Source organism: Salvelinus alpinus, chromosome 35, assembly GCF_045679555.1.
Source record: "Salvelinus alpinus chromosome 35, SLU_Salpinus.1, whole genome shotgun sequence".
In the NCBI taxonomy this organism is placed as follows: domain Eukaryota; kingdom Metazoa; phylum Chordata; class Actinopteri; order Salmoniformes; family Salmonidae; genus Salvelinus; species Salvelinus alpinus.
In genome coordinates this window covers 8,210,437-8,227,882 of record NC_092120.1, presented here as the reverse complement: position 1 = coordinate 8,227,882, position 17,446 = coordinate 8,210,437, and the positions used below count along the sequence as shown (strand labels likewise).

Genomic DNA, 17,446 nt, shown 5'->3' with positions numbered 1-17,446 from the left:
GTCGAGTTAAACTCTGTGAAGAAACAAAGCTCTCTGAGTGTGTGGTGATGTCATTTCCGTCGAATGAGGTCTAATTTTTGAAGATTCAAATTGGTACTATCGCTTTGCTATTAAATATATAACACGCAAATCAATGCAATTTCTCCTTCTGCGTATTTTACTGCAATGTAATAGACATAAAAAAGTTGTAATGTCCCACAAGAAGTCTAATCTAGTAAGATCTCTGAAGCCCAAAGTACAGTGACAATCAGTCCACATGGTGTCGCCAAAGATCTTTGGTAACTCAATGTTCTGTCTGTGGTCGCTGTAAGCGCAATCAACAAACACACTTCCGTCAAATAAGGGCGGATATTGCCCTCAACATCCGGTAGGTGAGGTCACACGTAAACACATGGCCGTACGAATCATTTGACCGTGTTACATTTTTGGTGGAAGAAGTATAGAGCTTTATACACGTTCACGCAATGAAAGTTAAAGTCCTCTCCAGGAATCCGGACGACTATGTCCGTGAGACGAAGTTGGATATCCAGCGTGGTAAGTGCAGATAGTTAGCCAGCTAGTGCACATTAGCTAACACACAGTTCAATCCACTGTAGAGAGCTATAGCTAGCTCAATCAGCACTGGCAAAACAACTTCTTCTAACAGTGTATGTAACCTACAGTACCAAGAAATTACGACCCGTCCCTCCATCCGTTCGAGGTGCCAAGAGAATACACCCGTGCCCTGAATGCCACCAAGCTGGAGCGCGTGTTCGCCAAGCCGTTCCTGGCTTCTCTGGACGGCCACAGGGATGGAGTGAACTGCATGGCCAAGCACCCCAAGAGCCTCTCCACAATGCTGTCCGGCTCCTGCGATGGAGAGGTAATTAACTAGCTAACTGTACTTTGAGTTAGCAATGGCCTGGTTAAATATGAGTTGATTGCAAATCCAAGAATTGTAGGCTACATGTCAAACATATGATGACAAGTCTGTGCATTGAGATGGTGCATCTAAATGACCTGTTTATACAGTAAGACTAACTGATTTGTTTCTCAGCTGAAGGTGTGGAATCTAACCAAACGTGAGTGTGTTCGTACACTCCAGGCACATGAAGGCTTTGTCAGGGGGGTGGTCGTCCGCTTCTGTGGCACCTCCTTCTTTACGGTACAGTATCTGTTCCACTACCCAGGGTTGTATTCACTAGTGCACACTATAACTTAACGTTGTGCAATGGACAAGTTCACATAGAACCTCCCCATTCTGGCCCATTTGCTTCAATTTCCTGTCTAGTGGATATTAACCAGACCAGGGGTGTATTCATTAGTCGGATTCCATTGCAAAATGTTTGGTCTGTTGCAACGGAAACTGTTTACCGTGTACTCGAGGTACCAAACGGAAGTAAACAGAATTAAACTGGGAGGGACCTATCTGAATTGCTCTAATAGAAACTCTTGTTTTTGTTGCAAAACGTTTTCCATTTGGAGTAAACGGTTTCCATTGCAAAATGTTTTACAACAGACTAAATTAATACACCCCTGGGTTACTCACAGAATGGTTGCCCTCTGCTGAATTGCAGTCTTGTGACACAACTTCATTATGAGTCAACCTCAAACCTCTGAAATTAAACATGCTTGTGTTTCTGAATAACAGGTTGGTGATGACAAGACTATAAAACAGTGGAAGATGGAGACTCCTGGCTACGGAGAGGAAGAGGAACCTCTCAATACTATTCTTGGGAAGGTATGGAGGAGAAGTGTCTGTCTCAATATTCTGCTCAATTAATATCTCTGACAGTGTATCTCTGACCAAACCTATCTGATCTCATTAAGCAACACTGTAAAATGTGCATATCATCGAGTGGACCCATCATTAAAGATTGTGGCTTTAAGCCCATGATGATAAGAATGATGGGTTTGGAGATATTCCCTACAGTCAGGGTGATGATGATGGTTGTTGTAATGTATTCCCTCAAGTCTGTGATGATGATTGAGAATGTTTGTTCCTTCCAGTCTGTGTTCACCAGCATCGACCACCACCAGAAGGAGGGTGTGTTTGTAACGTGTGGCCAGCAGGTGGATATCTGGGATGAGCAGCGCAGCAACCCCATCCGCTCCTTCTCCTGGGGCGTGGACAGTTTCAACTGCGTCCGCTTCAACCCTGTAGAGGTAATCAACCCTTTCTCTGTGTGGATTGTAGCAGAAAGTGTCTCAGAGTATGATTGCTGATCTAGGATCAGGTCCTCCATGTCCATATAATCTTGTTAATTATAATCTGAAAGGTAAAGCTGGTCCTAGATTAGCACTTCTGCTCTTAGACTCTTGGTGAATACGGGCCCTGACATTGCTATAGCACAGACAGAAGGCGTAACCCAGACACGTCACAGCGGTTATAAAGCTGAAGTATCCGTTTAGAATGTTTTCTGACCACCAAAATGTATAGTAGTGAGAGGAAGTCTAGTCGCGGGTGGTGGAAGAGGATGGAACTGGGCCGACATTCTGCAAATTCTCATTGTTGGAACAATACATTTTTCTGTTCCCAAAACTAGAATCTGTTACGAACACGGTGTACTAATATTTATAGACTTCACGCTTTGCCAAACTGAAAAAAAATGCGTTGTTTAGAAGGAGTGCAAGGTCGAATTGAGTTTGTGCGCACACACTTCACAGAGGAGGCGTTCCCTAATGGAAATATGCAAATACATGCTACAACGTGCCAATACGATCTTGCTAGCTCGTGCTTGGCTTTGCCTACCTCCTTGCTTGTTTTGCCCACTATGCTTTGTTTGCTCAAACTGTAAACAACACAGATGACCTATCTTGTTTTAGTTATAGATATCTTTGGCTATAGCCTCCATACACCAGAATAATGGAGGCTATACCCATATCAGGACTATGTAGGTCAAAGGTTGTATAAAACACAGAATTGTATGAGTTTTAGAAAATGTTTAGTTGACCTTCCCGCTTTTCTCCTCAGACTGAACTTCTAGCAAGTTGTGCCTCTGACAGAAGTATTGTGCTGTATGACATGAGGGAAGCGACACCTCTTAAAAAGGTACATTTCTACGTTTGCATCCCAAACGACACCCTATTTAGTGCACTACCATTTGACGAGGGCTTGTAGCGTGCTGTTTGGGATGCTACCCATTAGAACTGCACAAGTAATCAAATTTAAATTGACATGCGCAATATCCATATCGCAAGAGGCTGCAATATTTTGAAATGCCACTTAGCCATCTGTCTGTACCGCCCGTTTTAAACTTTTGATATATTACTCTTGTTGACAGAGGTCGCCTTCTCTCCTCTTTTGGCTGCTTCCCAATCCCCCACACACAAAGCCCTGGCCCCTGTCACTCAAGCAGGCAGTTCCTCGTGCTCAAGATTAGACGTCGACCGATTATGATTTTTCAACGCCGATACCGATTATTGGAGGACAAAAAAAGCCGATGCCGATTTAATAAAAAAAGTATTTATATATATCATACACACACATTTTTGTAATAATGACAATTGCAATAATACTGAATGAACAATGAATACTTTTATTTTAACTTAATATAATACATAAATAAAATCAATTTAGTCTCAAATAACATGAGCAGAGCTTGTCTGCATGGTCCCCTGTCAGTCTGCTCCTCCGTGAAACACAGACCTTATTTGAAGTAGATCAAGAAATTCTCTATGGAAGACATGAACAGTAAAATAACGAAGGAACCCCTTTCAAGTTCAGCCGCAAGTTATTACAGGAATTATAACGCGTCGACTATTTCTCTCTAAACCATATACCTTTGACTAATCCGGAAACTATCACCTCGAAAACAAAACGTTTATTCCGTTCCGTATTTTATCTAACGGGTTGCATCCATGAGTCTAAATATTCCTGTTACATTGCACAACCTTCGATGTTATGTCATAATTACGTAAAATTCTGGCAAATTAGTTCGCAAAGAGCCAGGCGGCCCAAACTGTTGCATATACCCTGACTCTGCGTGCATTGAACGCAAGAGAAATGACACAATTTCACCTGGTTAATATTGCCTGCTAACCTGGATTTCTTTTAGCTAAATATGCAGGTTTAAAAATATATACTTGTGTATTGATTTTAAGAAAGGCATTGATGTTTATGGTTAAGTACACATTGGAGCAATGACAGTCATTGATTGATTGTTTTTTATAAGATAAGTTTAATGCTAGCAACTTACCTTAGCTTACTGCATTCGCGTAACAGGCAGGCTCCTCGTGGAGTGCAATGTAATCAGGTGTTAGAGCATTGGATTAGTTAACTGCAAGATTGGATCCCCTGAGCTGACAAGGTTAAAAATCTGTCGTTCTGCCCCTGAACGAGGCAGAACGTTCCTAGGCCGTCATTGAAAATAAGAATGTGTTCTTAACTGACTTGCCTAGTTAAATAAAGATTAAATAAAGGCGTTTTTAAAATATATATATACATACATACATTTCGGCAAATCGGCGCCCAAAAATACCGATTTCCGATTGTTATGAAAACTTGAAATCGGCCCTAATTAATCGGCCATTCCGATTTAATCGGTCGACCTCTACTCAAGATTCACGGCATGCATTGACCAAACAGCATGCAGTCAACAGATTTCTTTCTAACAAGAACGACGCAGCTTTCCACTGCGTCTTAATATAAATTCACATGTTTTCTTTATTATACTATTAGTTTGTAACTTGCTCTCTGCAAAACACTAATTAGCTGAAAAGGTGCCTAAAATTTGTTAGCAATGCTTTTCGCTTGCTAGCTAATTCCACTGAGTGCAAATCTTGCTAGCAATATTTTGCTCTAATATTGGACAGTACCAATGGTGGAGCATATCATTGTTTGTGAAACAGCTTCTTCTTATCCGAGAGGAAAAGGCTAATATTATTGTAAAATCTTTGTCTGAATGTACCTATCTATTTAAATCTAATTAGGGTCCCATTTAATTTATTTAACCAGGTAAGTTGACTGAACACATTCTCATTTACAGCAATGACCTGGGGAATAGTTACAGGGGAGAGGAAGGAGCCAGATTAGGAATTTAGCCAGGACACCGGGGTTAACACCCCATCTCTTACGATAAGTGCCATGGAATCTTTTGAGACCACCGGGAGTCAGGTCAGAGGCAAGGCAGCAGTGGGATGCAGGGTGGTATGCTGCTGGCCATGGGAAACGCTGACCAACACTTTGGTTCTTACTCTGTCACAACCATCTCCTCCCTTACCTTTTCCTCGTTGTCATGCCAAACAAAACTGCATTCCAAGTAGCCACTCTATTCCAACCATAACATTTGAATGATCATTCTATTTCTATGATTCCAACAGTATATCAAGTGTTTTGATGTAAAATCTCAATATTTGGTAGAAAAATTGTGAATCGATTTTTTTGCCCATATCGTCCAGCCCTACTGCCCATGACTTTGCCCTTTACTAAACTAATTTCCCATTCCATACTGTCCTCTCATTACTGAATGTGTCTAATAGTTAGTGTATTGAAGTATGAATGTGTGATTTCCTATATAGGTAATCATGAATATGAGGAGCAACACTTTGTGCTGGAATCCCATGGAAGCTTATAATTTCACCTGCTCTAATGAAGATTACAAGTGAGTGATGCATTTCAACATGATGTGTTGAGTTTACAACATGTTCACTACATCACATAGGCCTCATTCATTCCCGGAGAGATGTTTGTATTTTCGATGCTAATAATGATTTTGTTCATGTAATTGTTTGGGGAGTCATTGAATTATTATTTCTAATGTACATGTACACTTATTTTACAATAACAGCATGTCTCACAAGTATTTGTATTTACTGGCCTTGCACCACAAATTAGAGAAGCATGGTGGTGTGTGTTATCTCATCTTTGTATTTATTAACCAACAGTATGCGTTTCCTCCCCCTTCAGTCTGTATACATTTGATATGAGGTACCTGGACAAGCCTGTCACCGTCCACATGGACCATGTCTCAGCCGTGCTGGATGTAGACTACTCTCCAACTGGTAAGGAGTTTGTCTCGGCCAGCTTTGACAAGACCATCCGCATCTTCCCCAAAGACAGTGGGCACAGCAGGTTAGTGGTGCCAGGGGTTCAGACACTGGGGTCCAGCAGATTGCTGCCTACTCCAGGGTTGTTCTGAATCCCACGTCTCCGTGTGTGTTTATCATCAGCTTTGATGTATTTATTTTTCTACGGGTGTCGACATGTTTAGAGATGACGCCGTGCGACAGCAACATTGTGTTCAGTGTGTGTGGTTGTGTGTGTGACTTCACAGGGAGGTGTACCACACCAAGCGCATGCAGCACGTCATCTCCATAAAGTGGTCGTCAGACAACAAGTACATCCTGAGTGCTTCAGATGAGATGAACATCAGACTGTGGAAGGCCAACGCTGCTGAGAAGTTGGGATTGGTGAGCCACAGTCCTCTTCCTCTCCTTTAGAAGTAGTGTACGCACGTCCTGTAACCTGCAGGTGTCGGGGATCAACAGTAATGTCATGAAAGAAAGATGGATCCTAGATACATTTGTAGTGCTTACCAATAACTGATAGGCCCATATGCTAATCTTCTGATGCATTTGCTGGAGCTCTGATTTTGTCCTTCCGTTTTGCGAGTTTGCTGGATTCCTCAACCTGCCATGGCCTGATGCCCACCATGGTACGCTCAGCATGGTAAGAGAGAGAGAGGCCAGGGTGCCAACAGCAGTGACACTGTCAAGGGCTCTGATGGATGCTGACTGACTTGGAACAGAATCACTTTCAATAAGTACAATGGGCCAATAGGGACAGCAGAGCAGGGTTAGTGACAGACTGGAGCTATTTGGAACTCTTGATTACCAATAGACAAAGTCTGACCAGTCAGTCAGTGTGGGCAATGTGGCACTATAGAGTGGATTTAAAGGGATAGTTCACTAAAATGTATGTTTGGGCAAATAGTGACTTGAATTACTTAGAGGTGTTACAGCAGGTGAACGTTAGCATCGCCCATCCCAAACATTGGAATTACATTCTGCCCACTTTGGCATTATATCTGTTATGTTTTCTTCAACCTCTAACTCTCTGTATGTTCAAGGCATTATTTACACATTACCTGAAATATAAGGTTCTGTTTAGCGTATCTTAAACAGATTCTTACGCAGTCTAGCCTTACTCCTTTCATCTGATGCCAAAACTAGCATTTAGCCTACAAGGATGAATTACAAGGGAGACGAATGGACGTTTTTCGGTGCCATCTCCAATATCCATCCCCCTTCTGCTTCACTCTTCCTTATTCCCTTAATGCAGCTTAACACTGGAGAATTGGGCAACTTTTGGCACTTGTTTTACTGTCAGTGTATAAGAGGTGATTTATTCTGTAGCTTTGCACTTAAACAGATCAGACGAGCCCAGCTGCTATCAGCAGTTTGAATGGGTCCAATCACTTAAAGAGAGCGGCCACTCTGGAAATAATGAAGCATTAACAATCAAGTTGGACTGGAAGGGTCTTTAATTAAAAGAAATGCTGAATCAAGGCGGTATGTCAGATCTCAGGAAGAGTGGAAGTCTTCAGCCTGTTTGTTGCAACTGCACTGTCTCTCTGGTTTTGGGCTTTTGATGCCTTTCTATGAGATTACCTTTGACCTCTCTGTGACCTATACAGGTGTCATTGTTTTTGTCCCGTGATCCTATTTTTCATGTTACTTACACATTGACCTTTGACATATTGTAAATTCACCTTTTGAAATCACACAAATTATTGTACGTGTCACACATTCTCATGACAGTCATGAGAAGTATGACTATATAGCCTATACATACAGTGAGCTCAAAGTATTGGGCAGTGACACATTTTTTGTTTTGGCTTTGTACGCCAGCACTTTTCACTATCAGGTGAATCGTTTAGAAATGACAGCACTTTTTGTACATAGTCCCCCCATTTTACGAGGACCAAAAGTATTGGTACAAATTCACTTATGTGTATTTAAGTTGAGTATTTGGTCCCATATTCCTAGTACACAATGTTTACATCAAGCTTGTGACTATACATACTTGTTGGATGCTTTTGCTGTTTGTTTAGGTGGTTTCAGATCATTTTGTGCCCCATAGAAATGAATGGTAAATAAGTTATGTCATATTGGAGTCACTTTTATTGTAAATAAGAATAAAATGTTTCTAGATACTTCTACGTTAATGTGGATGCTACCATGACCAAAACACACAGCTACCATGACCAAAACACACAGCTACCATGACCAAAACACACAGCTACCATGACCAAAACAAACAGCAAATGCATCCAACAATTTTGTAGTGTCACAGGTTTAATGTAATCATTGCGTGCTAGGAATATGGGACCAAATACTAAACTTTTGACTACTTTAATACACAAATGAATTTGCCCCAATACTTTTGAACCCCTAAATGGGTGCTGTAATTTCTAAACGGGTCACCCGATATGGACGAAAAAAACAACAAATAAAGCTGACAGTCTGCACTTTAACCTCAGTCATTGTATCATTTCAAAACCAAAGTGCTGGAGTACAGAGCCAAAACAACACATTTGTCACTGTCCCAATACTTTTGGAGCTCACTGTATCTCTGGATACACGGCTCGTACAGCTACATAACACCTTAAGCCTACTACTCATATTCTATTGAAAGAGCGTGGAGGCCATAGAGAACTCTGCAGTCAGTCAGTTTTGCTCTGCTCCTTTTTCACTGTAAATGTTAAGGTTTTCTTAAATAACATTTAACAGGTTGTTGGCCTGGTCTAAGGGAAGCAGTGTACATCAGCAGCAGCTATTAGCTAATCTCCCATCAAATTGAATTGATTATAATTAGAATAAAAGCCTTGGAAGAGTGGCCACTTAGAGATCCTCGGAAACTACATCCGGAGAGAATGAGAGACGCTCAAGATTTTTATGAGGGAGAAGAAGGGAGATGGAGAGTGAAGGGTGTGTTGAACTGTTGTCTATAGCCTGCTCTCGGACCATTCATTCAGATTGGAATGTGAAGGTTGTTTATGTACTACTTATTATGCTAGGACTGGTCGATAGGTTGGTCGTTAGGCTGTTAGTTGACCAATATTGTTTTTAGTTGAGCGGTAGTAAATATACCGTACCAGTCTCAAGTTTTGACACCTACTCATTTAAGGGTTTTTCTTTGTTTTACTTTTCTCTAAATTGTAGAATAGTAGTGAAGACATAAACACTATGAAATGGCACACATGGAATCATGTAGTAACCAAAAAAGTGTTACACAAATCAAAATATATTTTATATTTGAGATTCTTCAAAGTAGCCACCCTTTGCCTTGATGGCAGCTTTCCACACTCATTTTCTCAACCAGGTTGTCACGTGGAATGTATTTCAATTCACTTTTAACAAGGCAACCCTGTTAATTTGTGGAATTTACCTACCTTGCCACAGAGGATAAGGTCATTAGAGTAACTGCACCTCAGATTTCAGCCCAAATAAATGTTTCACGGAGTTCAAGTAACAAACACATCTCCACATCAACTGTTGAGATGCAGAATGCTGTGGTAGCCATGCCTGTTAAGTGTGCCTTAAATTCTAAATAAGTCACTGACAGTGTCACTAACAAAGCACCATTTATTTATTTATTTCACCTTTATTTAACCAGGTAGGCAAGTTGAGAACAAGTTCTCATTTACAATTGCGACCTGGCCAAGATAAAGCAAAGCAGTTCGACACATACAACAACACAGTTACACATGGAGTAAAACAAACATACAGTCAATAATACAGATGAAAAATAAGTCTATATACAATGTGAGCAAATGAGGTGAGATAAAGGGAGGTAAAGGCACAAAAAAAAGGCCATGGTGGCGAAGTAAATACAATATAGCAAGTAAAACACTGGAATGGTAGATTTGCAGTGGAAGAATGTGCAAAGTAGAGATATAAATAATGGGGTGAAAAGGAGCAAAATAAATAAATACAGTAGGGGGAGAGGTAGTTGTTTGGGCTAAATTATAGATGGGCTATGTACAGGTGCAGTAATCTGTGAGCTGCTCTGACAGCTGGTGCTTAAAGCTAGTGAGGGAGATAAGTGTTTCCAGTTTCAGAGATTTTTGCAGTTCGTTCCAGTCATTGGCAGCAGAGAACTGGAAGGAGAGGCGGCCAAAGTAAGAATTGGTTTTGGTGGTGACCAGAGATATACCTGCTGGAGCGCGTGCTACAGGTGGGTGCTGCTATGGTGACCAGCGAGCTGAGATAAGGGGGGACTTTACCTAGCAGGGTCTTGTAGATGACCTGGAGCCAGTGGGTTTGGCGACGAGTATGACGCAAGGGCCAGCCAACGAGAGCGTACAGGTCGCAGTGGTGGGTAGTATATGGGGCTTTGGTGACAAAACGGATGGCACTGTGATAGACTGCATCCAGTTTATTGAGTAGGGTATTGGAGGCTATTTTGTAAATGACATCGCCGAAGTCGAGGATCGGTAGGATGGTCAGTTTTACGAGGGTATGTTTGGCAGCATGAGTGAAGGAGGCTTTGTTGCGAAATAGGAAGCCAATTCTAGATTTAACTTTGGATTGGAGATGTTTGATGTGAGTCTGGAAGGAGAGTTTACAGTCTAACCAGACGCCTAGGTATTTGTAGTTGTCCTCATATTCTAAGTCAGAACCGTCCAGAGTAGTGATGTTGGACGGGCGGGCAGGTGCAGGCAGCGATCGGTTGAAGAGCATGCATTTAGTTTTACTTACATTTAAGAGCAGTTGGAGGCCACGGAAGGAGAGTTGTATGGCATTGAAGCTCGTCTGGAGGGTTGTTAACACAGTGTCCAAAGAAGGGCCAGAAGTATACAGAATGTTGTCGTCTTCGTAGAGGTGGATGAGAGACTCACCAGCAGCAAGAGCGACATCATTGATGTATACAGAGAATAGTCGGTCCAAGAATTGAACCCTGTGGCACCCCCATAGAGACTGCCAGGGGCCCGGACAACATGCCCTCCGATTTGACACACTGAACTCTATCAGAGAAGTAGTTGTTAAACCAGCCGAGGCAATCTTTTGAGAAACCAAGGCTATCGAGTCTGCCGATGAGGATGTGGTGATTGACAGAGTCGAAAGCCTTGGCAAGGTCAATGAATAAGGCTGCACAGTATTGTTTCTTATCAATGGCGGTTAGGATATCGTTTCGGACCTTGAGCGTGGCTGAGGTGCACGCATGACCAGCTCTGAAACCAGATTGCATAGCGGAGAAGGTATGGTGGGATTCGAAATGGTCGGTAATCTGTTTGTTGACTTGGCTTTCGAAGACCTTAGAAAGGCAGGGTAGGATAAATATAGGTCTGTAGCAGTTTGGCTCAAGTGTCCCCCCCCCTTTGAAGAGGGAGATGACCGCGGAAGCTTTCCAATCTTTGGGAATCTCAGACGATACGAAAGAGAGGTTGAACAGGCTAGTAATAGGAGTTGCAACAATTTGGGCAGATAATTTTAGAAAGAGAGGGTCCAGATTGTCTAGCCCGGCTGATTTGTAAGGGTCCAGATTTTTCAGCTCTTTCAGAACATCAGCTATCTGGATTTGGGTGAGGGAGAAATGGGGGAAGCTTGGGCGAGTTGCTGTGGGAGGGTGCCGGGCAGTTGACCGGGGTTGGGGTAGCCAGGTGGAAAGCATGGCTAGCCGTAGAAAAATGCTTATTGAAATTCTCAATTATAGTGGATTTATCAGTGGTGACAGTGTTTCCTAGCCTCAGTGCAGTGGGCAGCTGGGAGGAGGTGTTCTTATTCTCCATGGACTTTACAGTGTCCCAGAACTTTTTTGAGTTTGTGTTGCAGGAAGCAAATTTCTGCTTGAAAAAGCTAGCCTTGGCTTTTCTAACAGCCTGTGTATATTGGTTTCTAGCTTCCCTGAAAAGTTGCATATGTCGGGGGCTGTTCGATGCTAATGCAGAACGCCATAGGATGTTTTTGTGTTGGTTAACCTCTTGGAAATAGAGGGCGCCCTTTTCACTTTAGGAAAAAATAGTGCCCAAATTAAACAGCCTCGTACTCTGTTCTAGATCATATGTATGGATATTATTATTACTATTGGATAGAAAACACTCTGAAGTTTCTAAAACTGTTTGAATTATATCTGTGAGTAAAACAGAATTCATTTGGCAGGCAAACTTCCAAACAGGAAGTGAAAATTCTGAAATGGGTCTCTGTGAAGGGCTTCGCCTATTCAATTGCCTTGTATTTATGGATATGTATGCACTTCATACGCCTTCCACTAGATGTCAATAGGCAGTAGAACGTTGAATGAGGTGTCTAGCCTGATGTGGGACCAAATGAGAGCTTTTGGAGTGACAGGTCAGCCATATTGGCAGTATTTTGCTGCGCACCTGGTTGCACCATATCGTTGGCTGCAATGCCTTAGGTAGACACGAAGAAATGCTCCGTCTGGGACGTTATTGGATACATACGAGAAAAACATCCTAAAGATGGATTCTCAACTGAGTTTGACCACTTTATTTGACTTTTATTATGACTTTTTGAATTATTCGTTCCATGCGTCAAACTTTCATGGACACGCGAGCTCCACTATGCTAGCCAAAGTTGCTAATTCGACAGAAGAAATGGACTTTCTAAAACAAAACAACGATTTATTGTGGAACTAGGACTCCTTGCACTGCATTCTGATGAAAGATCATCAAAGGTAAGGGAATATTTATGATATTTCGTATTTTTGTGTACTCTTTGGACTCCAACATGGCTGAGCGCTGTCTCAGATTATTGTATGCTGTGCTTTTTACTAAAGTAATTTTTTTTAATCTAACACAGCGGTTGCGGCCTGCTGGAGGTCATTTTGCAGGGCTCTGGCAGTGCTCCTCCTTACACAAAGGCGGAGGTAGCGGTCCTGCTGCTGGGTTGTTGCCCTCCTACGGCCTCCTCCACGTCTCCTGATGTACTGGCCTGTCTCCTGGTAGCGCCTCCATGCTCTGGACACTACGCTGACAGACACAGCAAACCTTCTTGCCACAGCTCGCATTGATGTGCCATCCTGGATGAGCTGCACTACCTGAGCTACTTGTGTGGGTTGTAGACTCCGTCTCATGCTACCACTAGAGTGAAAGCACCGCCAGCATTCAAAAGTGACCAAAACATCAGCCAGGAAGCATAGGAACTGAGAAGTGGTCTGTGGTCACCACCTGCAGAACCACTCCTTTATTGGGGGTGTCTTGCTAATTGCCTATAATTTCCACCTGTTGTCTATTCCATTTGCACAACAGCATGTGAAATTTATTGTCAACCAGTGTTGCTTCCTAAGTGGACAGTTTGATTTCACAGAAGTGTGATTGACTTGGAGTTCCATTGTGTTGTTTAAGTGTTCCCTTTATTTTTTTGAGCAGTGTATTATTATTCCAGTCTTTTACCGTTCTCATTGTCGGAGTGGACACGTTGTTTGCGGCGCGCAAACTTGTGAGAAACAAGTTTTGGTTTATTTCATTCCATTTACGAGTTTTGTCAATTTAGTCATTGTCTTGTTTGGAGTGCTCCTGTCAATATTGAGTAAGGACGTGCAACTGATTTATGCATTGAAGTTGGCCTATAGGCTACCTGGCCTGCTCGCAAATGTAGGCATATGAATGTGCCCATTTGGGGATCTGATAGTATTTCTGATTGGCTTAATGCACCACCACAAGCTGTGGAGCTTCTCGGTAATCTTTTCTTCACCTCAAACAGCAAGCAAACTAAGTCTGTTTTTACATCCATTGAGAATGACAATAATTACTCAATGTATTTGAAAAATCTTTTGCGCTCTCTCCCTTTCGATAACCAAAAAATGTCATGCTCTGATCTAGTGGAAACGTCATAAAATAGGCCTACCTGATTACTTCTTATCCGTTGTGGCTTTATAGGATATTTTTACCAAGTTGGCAATAGAAGTTACTTTTTAGGTTTAAAATATTCATTTAGATTTGGATTACGTTTTGATAAACTAAATGACAATGATTTTGAGATATGAAGACGTTATTATAAATGAAATGAAACTGTTCCACAAAAATGTGCATATGAGAACCATAACTGGATATCAGATCGGTAGAAATGGTCAGATAACTTGCCATTCCACATGAATACTTCTCATATAGCCTATTACTGGCAACTTCAGGAGAGTAACTGCAGAATCTGCGAAAGCCAGTAGGACCGGGAGGAAGATAGTCGGGACAGGTTTTTTCCCCCTTCTGGTTATCTTGATCTCTTGCTCCCTCTTGAGTATTTTTTAAATCTTATTTAATCAAACAGTGAGCTTAAAGCATCAGACAAGCTCAATGCATATGTAGTTTATTTTATTAAAACGCATAGGGTGTGTCTATATTTGAAAAATTACGTTTAAAAATGTCGACCACTCGATGGTCGAAAGAAGAGACTACTACATTCAGTGATCCAAGATTGTTTTTGGTTGGACAGCCCTATACTGTAGATAATAGCGAATATTTTACCATCTTATAACTAAACATGGGGCCTATCGTTCAGTCATAATATCCAAGTCACAAAGATGAGCGAGCAGTAGTAGGTGTTAAAGATAACTGTATCCAAAGCTGAACATTTTCAACCCTGCTTTTCCCCATGGTTCAATGTCCCAGGGGACATAGTCATACAGTTAAGCAATTTTATTTAGATTTCAGTTTTCCCATGAAAATGTTGTCATTATGGGCTGGTAATTAGTGTATACTGATAAATGAGGCTCCCAAGTAGACCTCAGTAGTAGATTGAAATCTCTTTGTTCTTTATTTTCTTTCCCTTTCTCTTTTTTTCTCTCTCCTTCTTACCTACTATTTATTTTTCTCTGTTGTCAACCCACCCCCCTCCCCCTTTGTGGTCTAGCTGGCTCATAGGGAAAAGTCAGCTGTGAACTACAGCCAGAAGCTGAAGGAGAAGTTCCAGCACCACCCTCAGATCCGCCGCATCTCGCGCCACCGCCACCTGCCCAAGTCCATCTACAGCCAGAGCAAGGAGCTGCGTGTCATGAAGGAGGCTCGCCGCAGGAAGTATGGGCTCCTCCTTTACCCATGCCTCTACTGTCTACCCTACAGTGGCTTTCTGTTCTCAACTCTACCTGCACATATCCTCAATACTCTTGTTTTTACAGTCAAACCACAGAAGTTTATATATTACAGTATGTATATCAGTAGAATTGGCTTCTTGGTGAAGTTCTTGGGAAGGTTAATGTTGTTTTGGACCTTATTTGTCTGTGTTGATGGGAGGAGGTTTTCGGGTGGTTGGCCTGGTCTGTGGCCTCACCACAAAGGAAACTGTCAATCTCTGTTAACACAGTAGGTTCAGAACTATCCTGGCCTCTGTCCAACTATGGCAGAAGGTCCATGTAGTGGTTGAGGCCATAGCTGGCTGCCAGAATAGGTCTGACTGCCCTACCAAGGCACACTTACCCTAATGGATGACAGGATGTTCCCTCATGGCTTGGTCATCACAGACTTTTTGCTCATTTACACTAAAGTCTAAGGGGAAGTGATGGTGCCATCATGACAAGTTGATGATTAAGCAAATATTAGTCTGTGTTGATTTTTGGTCCTGAAACATAGTAACACATTATTGTAATATATCATCCATGTGTACCTAGGAGCTGTGACTGAAGGCAGTGTAGCCTACATGCTCTGTGTATTTTTCACATGTTATTATTAGTGTATTCTACATTTTATGACATCAGGCCACCTGCCTGGCACTAACTCCTTTGTGTACTCTGCTAACGGTTCTTTCTCTGTGTCTGAATATTCTCATGAATTGGTTCCCGATGTTTGTTATTCATTGCTGCCTCATTGTGTGTCCCAGGGAGAGGAACGTACGCAAGCACAGCAAGCCTGGCTCCATGCCCGTGGTGACGGAGAAAGAGAAACATGTGGTCACCGTGGTGAAATAGGATGCCAGTGATCGTGTGGCGTTGGCGGACTGGAGGACTACTCTGCCTCTACACACACTTGGGCCACGTTCAGACATACACAGCTAGTGTTGCAAAATGTCGGTAAGTTTCCCAAAATCCTCTGGTTTTCCAGAAATTCCAGATACTTGGATTTCCTGCTTGGTCCCTCATGGTTCCAGGACACAGGAGGTTGGTGGCACCTTAATTGGGGAGGACGGGCTCACGGTAATAACTGGAGCAGAAGGGGATCAAATACATGGTTTCCATGTGTTTGATGTCATGCCATTTGCTCTGTTCCGGCCATTATTATGAGCCGTCCTCCCCTCAGCAGCCTCCTGTGTTCCAGGAATATTCCAAACGGGATTTCTGACAAACCTGGCCACTTGGGAAAGATACCAGAATTTTGCAACCCTGCACACAACGTTGTGGATCCCTTCAGTTATATTCATGACATTCTGATCTGCAACGTTCAAAAGGCTGCACCCTCCTGAACACAACCCTATCTAAGACTGAAAGAACTCATTCCACCTCTCCAAGGCTTATTACAAAAGAGAAATATGGGTCAATATTGTGAAGTTTGTTGACATAAGTGTCCCAATTGTCATGGTAAAACTTTGTACCCCCAGATGAAGATTTCATGAATGCTATTGTTGGAACAATAATTTTGGGATGTTATTGTATTGAAATAAGAATAGACTAGAAACCAAGAAGAACAACATCCGTCAAATATCACCAGAACGTTTATTTTAGAAACCTATCTTAAATGTTTGGCCTCGCTACACCACCACATACCTTTAGCTATTGTTTACTGATTCAGTAACCTTAGATTGATCATGTTTTTTGTATTTATTGATACACTGCTAATAAAGATGTGGTATGATATTTTTGGGTCTGATATGAATACTGTTTTTTGGTAGGCAAAATACACTGATTCTCATATCGATGCAACGATACTTTTCAACGCTTGTTTATTACATTAACAAAAAATATTTAAAAGTATACAATTAATATCCGAGGTGCTCAGATTAGCATAATTTGTTTTGTTTGGCATATTTTAGTAATATATTTCTGAATTGTTATTTTAATGTGCCTGAATTCTAGTAATCAAGGAGGTTTTTATTGTAATTGATATACCTACAGTTGAAGTCGGAAGTCTACATACACTTAGGTTGGAGTCATTAAAACTCATTTTTCAACCACTTCCCAAATTTCTTGTTTACAAACTATTGTTTTGGCAAGTCGATTAGGACATCTACTTTGTGCTTGTAATTTTTCCAACCAATTGTTTACAGACAGATTATTTCATTTATATTTCACTCACAATTCCAGTGGGTCAGATGTTTACAAACACTAAGTTGACTGTGCCTATAAACAGCTTGGGAAATTCCAGAAAATGCTTGACATCATGGGAAAATCAAAAGAAATCAGCCAAGACCTCAGAAAATGAATTGTAGACCAAGTCTGGTGCATCCTTGGGAACAATTTCCAAACGCCTGAAGGTACCACGTTCATCTGTACAAACTATAGTGCGCAAGTATTAACACCAAGGGGAGGCTTGCAAGCCGAAGAACACCATCCCAACTGTGAAGCATGGGGGTGGCAGGA

The 17,446-nt window shown here is 41.8% G+C and overlaps 1 protein-coding gene across 1 annotated transcript; it reads left to right on the top strand.

Moving 5' to 3' along the window:
- Positions 1-258: 258 nt before the first annotated feature.
- dcaf13 (ddb1 and cul4 associated factor 13) lies at positions 259-16,723 on the top strand. Its single transcript, XM_071384194.1, has 11 exons — positions 259-534; positions 663-862; positions 1,037-1,144; positions 1,631-1,720; positions 1,990-2,145; positions 2,954-3,031; positions 5,500-5,582; positions 5,888-6,052; positions 6,255-6,390; positions 14,791-14,954; positions 15,754-16,723. Exons 1-11 carry the CDS (start codon positions 465-467, stop codon positions 15,839-15,841), a joined length of 1,338 nt encoding a protein of 445 aa, XP_071240295.1. The 5' UTR covers positions 259-464; the 3' UTR covers positions 15,842-16,723.
- The last annotated feature ends 723 nt before the right edge of the window (positions 16,724-17,446 follow it).

What these genes read in the sequence shown, in the direction of transcription:
- dcaf13 (XM_071384194.1), top strand. Translation starts at nt 465, where the DNA reads ATGAAAGTTAAAGTCCTCTCCAGGAATCCGGACGACTATGTCCGTGAG. An exon ending in GAAGTTGGATATCCAGCGTG is followed by an intron (nt 535 to 662) that starts GTAAGTGCAGAT and finishes TGTAACCTACAG; the next exon opens with TACCAAGAAATTACGACCCG. An exon ending in CCGGCTCCTGCGATGGAGAG is followed by an intron (nt 863 to 1,036) that starts GTAATTAACTAG and finishes TTTGTTTCTCAG; the next exon opens with CTGAAGGTGTGGAATCTAAC.